The 9,158-nt window shown below is 38.7% G+C and overlaps 1 protein-coding gene across 2 annotated transcripts in view; it reads right to left on the minus strand.

Moving 5' to 3' along the window:
* Window positions 1–862: 862 nt before the first annotated feature.
* LOC143034340 (uncharacterized) overlaps window positions 863–9,158 on the minus strand; it is a 106,701-nt gene continuing 98,405 nt past the window's right edge. For both annotated transcript variants that reach the window (XM_076200274.1, XM_076200273.1), the window contains exon 16: window positions 863–5,337. In XM_076200274.1, the coding sequence (XP_076056389.1) occupies window positions 2,790–5,337 (2,548 nt within the window). In that variant the 3' untranslated portion in view covers window positions 863–2,789. The remainder of the gene's footprint in view (window positions 5,338–9,158) is intronic.

Genomic DNA, 9,158 nt, shown 5'->3' on the forward strand with positions numbered 1-9,158 from the left:
GTTTTGTGGCGTGGTCACCACAGTGTACATTTTTTGTCATTCAATGGTCTCTGCAATATCTACCTATGCATGTGCATACACAGGCGCACGCACACACACACACACACACACACACACACACACACACACACACACACACACACACACACACACACACACACACACACACACACACACACACACACACACACACATATATATATACCCCCCCCACATTATTATTTCGTTGTTTAAGGGGGCAGTCATGGCTTGTTTTGATAAAAAAAAATTCACACCAGGAATGTGGTGCGCACCATCATAATAGAAATCCGCACGCGCGTGTGTATCTGTGTGTGTATATGAGATTCACCACCATACTGTTGGATCACGTTTTAGACTCCATTTTTTGAGACCTTCTCACTTTTAATTCTTCTTAAAACAGTACCACTAAACAAATTTTCTGAGTTTGAACAAGGATTAACAAGTGTTATTAACTTTTATATTAAGCCAACTTTGATGATCTTTGTATCCATTGAACTCCTCTGGTCAAGAGCTGCGGGTGTTCGTTGACGCTGAGGTCAAGGTTGAGTTCAACAGATATTAATCCTTTTACAAAAAAAACAAAAAAAAAACCGGATTTCTATTTCATATGCAAACAAAAACGCTAGTCCACTTGTGCCTTTCAAAGCCTCTTTTGAAAATGTCAATTAATACCAGACTCGACCTTTCACACAGGCCTGTCATTTTTGATTTGAATATACACTCGACGTGCTTATACAAACTCATATTCAATTTCGTCGTTAGGACTACTAGTTCCCACCAACATAACCGTTGGTGAAGGTTATAAGGAGTTCTATAACTATGAAGAAAAAGATACTTAAAGAAGATTTTTCCATTTTATTACTACGACTAGCTGTCATCTACAACGTGGTCCTACACTGAAGAAGCCAACGTACTTAAGGATTGAATTCGAAGACCAAGTCTGTGATAGATCAAGTTTGGCTTCTCTCAGAGCACAGGAATACCTGAGAGTGTCGAACCTGATCTAGTGGAATGATAGAACGTTTCTGCTGTCCACAGTCATATGACGGAATCAAGTTTGTTATTCTTGTTTCAATAATTGAACCTTTCTTGTTCTCCAGGAATTAGGAGGAGGAAGAGGGAAAAGAAATAAGTTAGAAGAAAGATAAGAAAAAGAAGAAGGAGATGAAAAAGAAGAAACGAAAAAAAAGAAGATAAAAATAAAAGAAAGAGAAAGACAAGAGAAAAAAGGGCGAAATAATAATAATAATAATAATAATAATAATAATAATAATAATAATAATAATAATAATAATAATAATAATAATAATAATAATAATAATAATAATAATAATAATGATAATGATAATAATAATGATAATAATAATAATAATAATAATAATAATAATAATAATAATAATAATAATAATATTTAGAAGAGGCCGCGATATGCATTTACCGGAAAGAGAGAACTTCTCTTGTTTTCATTTCTACCCATGAGGTATTTATCGTCATCAATATATCTATTGGCACATGTTTGAAAGAAGGCAACGGCTAGGCAATTCTGTGTTTATCTTGTAAATCAACAGGAATTATATCCAAGTCTGCAGACAGCAAAAATGTGTCAAATGTGTTCATGTTATGCTAATGGAGTAATACATATTTGACAATCATAAATATTGTAAACAACTACTGGAAACACTTTGATCAAAACGCTGAATGTGATCTGATGAAAATGGAAGGAACCGTTTTTATCTTCAATCACAAAACTTTGATTAAAGTATCACCTTCTACGTGTCATGGTAACAAAATATGTTTGAAAAAGATTTTTCAATACTTATTTTTTTTCAATCAGCAATTCGATGTGAATGGGAAATCTTTATCATTTCTTTGGATCTTACCAATATAAAATATAACATTTTAACTTGTTTTAATCAATTGTCATATTCTGTCATGATCGTTTCTTTTTGTAGTTTCTATGACCTTTTAGAAAGACTGTGTTGTCTGCACTATTTATCTTTTTATTTTCTGGATTATTCTTGGATATTTCTACCAATGAACTATGCAGCATGTATGCTGTAGAACATCTGATTTCATTTAAATTTACAAGACGAACCATCCACATTTTTTATTTCTATATCGTCACAAAAGCTCAAGCTATTCATTCTAACTGCAGGATTGACAATATTGAAATTATTCGCTACTTAACTGGTTATTGGCGCACAATCACTAGTATATATGTCATGAGGTCTGGTTAGTTGAGATAACATTTTGGGATCAAAGTCGATATGGTTCTAAGTTATCATTTTCTTTTTTTTTCGTGTTTTGACAGACGCCACTTATGTGGTAACCTTGCCTATACAATACGGGGCTAACTAATATTGCTGAAAGAAATGTCATCACTAAATATTTTTTATTATCTTTAGTTTAGAAATGATACATGCCAGGACTCTCACCATCCCATACACTTTAACAACAGAAGCGTTGACTCCCTGTTGTTCGTAGAGATGTGAGAGCGAGGGTAGTATATGAAATGGGTATAATAATCTTGTAGGCAATATAGTAAAATATAGAGATGTGGTGGATAAAATGTAAAAGATATGTTGACATCTGGAATACGATAAATCAGCCGTAGTGCCACTGTTATGATAATTTCATTGATGAGAAGTTCTCGTAATCAAACCTTCGACCCAGGAACTTTGAAAACTCAGAAGAACACTGGTCTTTCTTTTCACACACTCCATTGTTGGTAAATGCTCTACTAGAGATTGACATCAGTTACTGACACTTCAAAGGAAGTCCATCCGCTGGTCTGGAGTGACTGGCACAACCCCGTCCATCTCAAGGCTGGATGGCGCGGAAGACGGGGAAGAGGAAGGAGCGGATGATGAAGTACTCGGGAATGGACCTGGATGAACATCCGTGATTGGCGAGTTTCTGTCATCTAGATCAATAGCGACATAATCTTTAGCACCTGTATTTCTCAAAGCTCCTTGAAACTCCCTTTCCCTGGAAAGCATTCTGTCATCATATCCGTCCAGGGAATCCTCACAACCCTCACTTTCTAACGAATAGTCGTCGTCTTCACTGGAGAAGCTGTTTACTTGTCTCCCGGGGAACGCAAGTGATCGTTCCTGTCTTGCCTCGTACTTTGTGACTGCTGATGCCCCTATTCCTGAGCCTCTCAAAGCCGTAGTCGACGTTGAGGGAGCTGCAGTAGAGGCCTCTTGGCGTCGGATGTCATATCTAGCATATTTCTCGGACATCTTGGACTCTTCTTCCTCTGCAGAAGTCGTTGATAGAACTTCCATTTCCGTTTCCAGGTGTGATTCTGCAACATTCTCTGCATCTCTATCGAAGTTGATAGAGTTACAAGATGATGAATTACTTCCAAGCCAGCATTCTTCACTTGTTTCCAGATACTGTGCAGACTCTTTGGGAACTACCCCAGAGACGGGTATAGAGGGGCTGGCACTTTTCATTTCTATTGGGTTGTCTCGAGGGAAAATTGGAGCAGCTCTTTCGATATCAATGGGCGTTGAGTTTTCTTCATCTTTGAATGAGCAATAAGGAACATTGGGAGACATTGGGGACTCTATACTATTGTTCCATTCATCAATGTCCTGGAAGCTCAGTTTGGGCTTCATATCAAACACCAAAGCCGTCATGAACTTTGCAGTGGCTTCCTTGACGATCCCGGGCTTGATGGACTTGTCATCTATTGGAGGCATCTTCATAGATCGGACACTAATGATGCCGTCGTTACCTTCTCCAGTTGTTGAGAAATCTTCTGATAGTGCACCGTCGTCTTCCTCATCTCTGTGGCTGCTTTCGTCAGAACTCATGTCGTTATACTGCATCGCCATGCTCTTTACACTAACTGCCATGTGAGAACTTGGTGTGGAGTCGTTCTGTGTTTTACTACTAGGCATTATTTTGGGCATTACCCCCTGTGAGCTAAGTAGAGGGCACTCCAGATCTTCGGTGGGAGTGCAATTGGGAGAGAAGTAGATATCCAGGTCCCGATGGCAAGCCACCGTACCTAAAGACGGAGCAGATTTGTTCCTCACTAGGCGTCGGCGCTTGTTAGAAGCCATCTCCTCCTTCTGGTTGATATTTTGGGTGCTCTGGCCGACTGTCACCCGGTCTTCTCTCGGAACTGGTTTGGTTTTCACATCAGACTTCTCCATTGCAAGATAATACTGTACTTTCGAGCGCACCATGCCAGGACTGAAACACTCTTCTTCGGATGGAGCCGTCTCCAGGCAATCCTCTAGAGTTGCACACGAGCAAGCACCTTGGCAGTTACAACTGGTACCAGGAGCTTCCTTTTGTTGAATATGGCAATGTTGCCTTTGCTGCACATGTGGATGTTTCTGGCTTTTCTTGATCTTGTCCTGGCTGTCTTGCCTATTTGTTTTGAGTAGCATGGCTTTCCTGGCCTGCACGTGCATGCCAGGGTAACGAACACGACGGACACGGGTTGATATGACTTCGTGAGACTTTGACCTCGGGCTGTTCGTCGAGGGTCCTGGTTTCAGTTGCACGGTTTTAGGGACGGATTGCACCCTCGGTTCCTCGACGATGTCATCGTCATCCAAGTCACCTCTTGAGAGCCGCTGAAACTTTTCTCTTGCTGCCTGAATCCTGCTGGATGGGCTACATAGTTTTACGGGAGATCCTTCCAGTGGTGTTTGAGTGCTTTCGCTGATCTGCTGCGTAGAAGTGGATGGACTTGGGGAGCGAGGCTCATCAGTAGATGGCCGTTCAGAGCTGAGTTGGGCCGCTTGTTGCATAGCCACCTCATAAGAAGGTGGGGCACTATCTTCCACCTTAGTGCTCTTATTCAAGTTTCTTCTTGTCGCACTCGATTTCTTTCTCTTGCCAGACTTCTTGGCAACACGTCTCGATTTAGTGCGACGCGGGAGCTGCAGCGTGTTAGGAACACTTGAATCTGTGGTCACTCCCGATGTGAGAGAGAGGACGAGGTCGGGGGTGAGAGCGGGTGTGAGCAAACCTGAATGCGGGGTCAGAGCTCTGCTCGGTCCAGGGGAGGAGAAAACAGACGCGGAGTCGAAAGTAATAATAGAGCGATTAGTGAGAGTTTCCGCAATTTCTGGGTCTTCAGGAATGCTCTCGGGGGCGATGCTGACTCCGTGACTATGGTTTGACATGTCTGTCACGACTACCGAGGCGACCGGGAGGGAGGACCGCCGCACGTGTCCCGACAATCCGGGCGAGGGGACGGACCGTGGGACAGAGAGGGTTCGGAAGTCGGTGACGCCACTCTCATGGAACCCTTCTTCAGTGATTCTAGCCTCGTCTCCTCCATTAGCACTGGAAGAAGAATTTACACATCTATAGTTTCTCCATAAGCGTCCATTAAAACCAAACGACAAAAAATAAACCAAACATTGTAAACCAGTTAACATGATTAGCAATGCACAGTACAAACATCAGTGTTAAACAGTATCTATGATTAACTGTATGCAGTGATCAAGACAACTAAAGCATATTCATAAGACACCAAAGAAATTCATTCAGGTTAAAGAAGCCCCCAGGGCTAGTGGATCTAGGGTTCCTATGAGGCCACAGTAGCCCACAACAGGGGCAATAAACTGAAAACTAGTGTTAGTGGATTCATTACAATTTAGTTTAGTGTTGATCTGATCTCCAGAAAATTAAAGATCAGTAATACATAAATGTCGGATACGTAACGAAAGGCACGTTGAATTCCGACAGTTGTCCCCGGACTCGAACCCAGGACTTGTACATTAGCAAGTCTATGCTTCTACCAACCACGCTACTGAGGCTATAAAGTTCTTCAACCTCGGGGTTAATCTACACCCGCAGGATTTGAGTCGACTGCTAACTGCTGTCCTAATCTCAATTTTACGAAGAACCAGGCCCACCTATAGGTAGTGGTGAAGCAGGTACGTATCCTTGATGGACTCTCGTTGTAATACCTGAATAGAATCGCCAATGACGACGATGTCAATCCCATAATTCCGACAGTTGTCCCCGGACTCGAAACCAGGACTTGTACGTTAGCAAGTCTATGCTTCTACCAACCACGCTACTGAGGCTATAAAATTCTTCAGCCTCGGGATTAATCTACACCTGCGGGGTTTGAGTCGACTGCTAACTGTCATCCTAATCTCTATTTTACGAAGAACCAGGCCCACCTATAGGTAGTGGTGAAGCAGGTACGTATCCTTGATAGACTCTCGTCGTTGTAATACCTGAATAGAATCGCCAATGATAACGATGTCAATCACATAATGCTAGCGTACAAGTCCTGGGTTTGAGTCCGGGGACAACTGTCGAAATCGATCGGATGGTCAAAATCCCTTACATGATCGATTGGAAAAATGCAACAAAAATTGTACCATGTAAAGACATGATTGAAAGAAATATTATAGAATCCTGTATCATAAAACATGACTATGAACAACTCCTCAATAACAATTTAGGTCTATACAAATTTGACCCATTTATTGTTAAGAGTATATATGATAATTACTGTAAGGAATAAAGTCACCCACCCCTACCCTTCAAGACTTGACCTGACCTGAAATAATTAGCTTAAGTGGTACCACTTTCCATGTGTCATACCTCTCCCGTGTGTATATATATCTCATCTTACTCTGTACTTATTCATTCTATTGTAATCCTTGAAGAAGAGATCACAAAAGCGCTCTGATTCCAAGACTTTTTCTTTTCCCTGTGGTGTTCAGCATATCTATTATAATAAAGTAGTAGTCTCTGTCTGTCTGTCTGATTGTTTATTTGTTTGTTTGTTTGTACACTAACTCCTCCTAGGGTTTTAGAGATAGACCCCATAATCATATATATTCTGATGCCCTATCACTCCAGGTACTTGGATAACTATATTTAATTTCGAAAAAAATATTTTGGTTAGGGTTAAGGATTCAAGTTAGGAGGTTTATGTAGTAACCCCTGAAGTCGCGTAGTATTTTTTGTGACTTAAGAATTAATATGATTAAACAAACCATTGTATGTATCCATAAATATTATTTACATTTGTGAAATTAATGTTGCCACAAACCATGATAGCTTTTGTAAGAAGAAAGCATGTTTATGAAAAATTATTGTATAATTTTACCAAATGTTGAAATATTGATTATTTTCACTTATTTTTTTGTGCGGGCGGAAATAGTTCATTCACAAATTCCTACGTATTTTCAGATAAACCCCTATAACTATATATATTCTGAAGATAAATAAACTAGATGCATTTCTTCACCTTTCAGCTGTAGACATTTATTGTCAATCCACACACACACACATGCACATACACACGCACACAAAAGAATATGTACACATGATATTTGTGTTTGTGTATACATGTATTTTCAAACTAGGGTCTCCCAACTTCGGGAGGGGGGGGAGCGCACTCCTGGGAGGGAGAGTATTTAAAACTATAAACTATAAACTATAAAAAGAAATGATTAGGGTTAAGGGTTAAAGTTAGGTGATTTATGGTGAGGGAACACGCTACTACTGTAGTCCCCCCTTAAGTTATTATTTTTGTAACATAAGAATCAATATAATTAAACAAGCCATTGTATGTGTTCATAAATATTATTTATATTTGTGAAATTAATGTTGCCAGACACCATGATATCTTTTATAAAAAGAAATATGCAAATGTAAAATGATTGTATAATTTTTCCAAATGTTGAATTATTGCTTATTTTCATTTAATTTTAATGCGGCGGAAATCTATTATTTACAAACTCTTCCTAGGTTTTTCCAAATAAACCCCTATAACCATATATAGTCTGATGATAAATAAAATAGATACATTTCTTCACCTTTTAGCTGTAGGCATTTATTGTCAATCCACACACACACAGACACACGCACGCAAAAGAATGTGCACATGATATTTGTGTTTGTGTATGCATGTATTTTCAAACTAGGGTTCCCCAACCTTCGGGTAGGGGGGCGCACATCTGGGAGGGGGAGTGTTTAAAGCTATATTTCATTTAAAGAATATTTTGGTTAAGGTTAAGGGTTAAAGTTATGTATGGTATGGTTAGGTTAGGGATTATTCACGAACTCGCAGCAACGCGCGGGTAATTGGCATATATATATATGTATATATATATATATATATATATACATATATATATACATATATATGTATATACATATGTATATATATATATACATATATGTATATATATATATATATATATATATATATATATATATATATATAAGACTTGTCTCCCACTATTGGAAAATATGATTAGAAATAGATATATTCGTATATTTTAGCCACATTCTTTGGTCCTCTTCAGCTGAAGAGGACCACAGAAAGTGGTCGAAATATACGGATACATCTATTTCTACTCTTATTTTCCGATAGTGTGAGACGAATCTTATCTTAAAATAACGTGCTACGACATGATTCTTCTCATATATCTATATCTATATCTATCTATCTATCTATATATATACACATATGTATATATATATATGTATGTATATACATATATATACATATGTATATATATATATATACATATGTATATATATATATGCATATATATATGTGTGTGTGTATATATATATGATCAGTAGTCTCATTCTTTTACTCAGCCATTTTACACAAATTTTGAGTTGGTTATAGAATAGTCATTATTTATGTGTGAAATCAATATAGGTTCTTGCAAAACAATATGGTGGAAGTGGTAGCAGTCTTCTGACATTTTTTTTTTACATTGAATGCAACGTTGATAATAGTTTACAAAAGAATTCTATTTTCCGTGTCCCTGCACTGGACATGAAGCCAATTTTTCTCCTCCAGGAATTGTTGCCAAAACATTTTTCGATTATTCAGTGTGACAACTGCAACACACGTTAAAATGTGATGTCACACTATTAGGGAATTTTTGTATTTGTGTTCGTAATGAAAGCTGTTGCATATACTGTTTCATGCTTCTTTCTTTTCTAGAATTTTTTGTTTCTAAGCCTCTCCCTCTCTCTTATTCTTTTGATATCGCTTTCTTGTAAATACAGGAACGCACACACACACGCACGCACGCACGAACGCACACACGCACACGCACGCACACACACACACACACACACACACACACACACACACACACACACACACACACACA

Source organism: Oratosquilla oratoria, chromosome 17 (genome assembly GCF_046742065.1).
Source record: "Oratosquilla oratoria isolate Oo_2021 chromosome 17, ASM4674206v1, whole genome shotgun sequence".
NCBI classification, from domain to species: Eukaryota; Metazoa; Arthropoda; class Malacostraca; order Stomatopoda; family Squillidae; genus Oratosquilla; species Oratosquilla oratoria.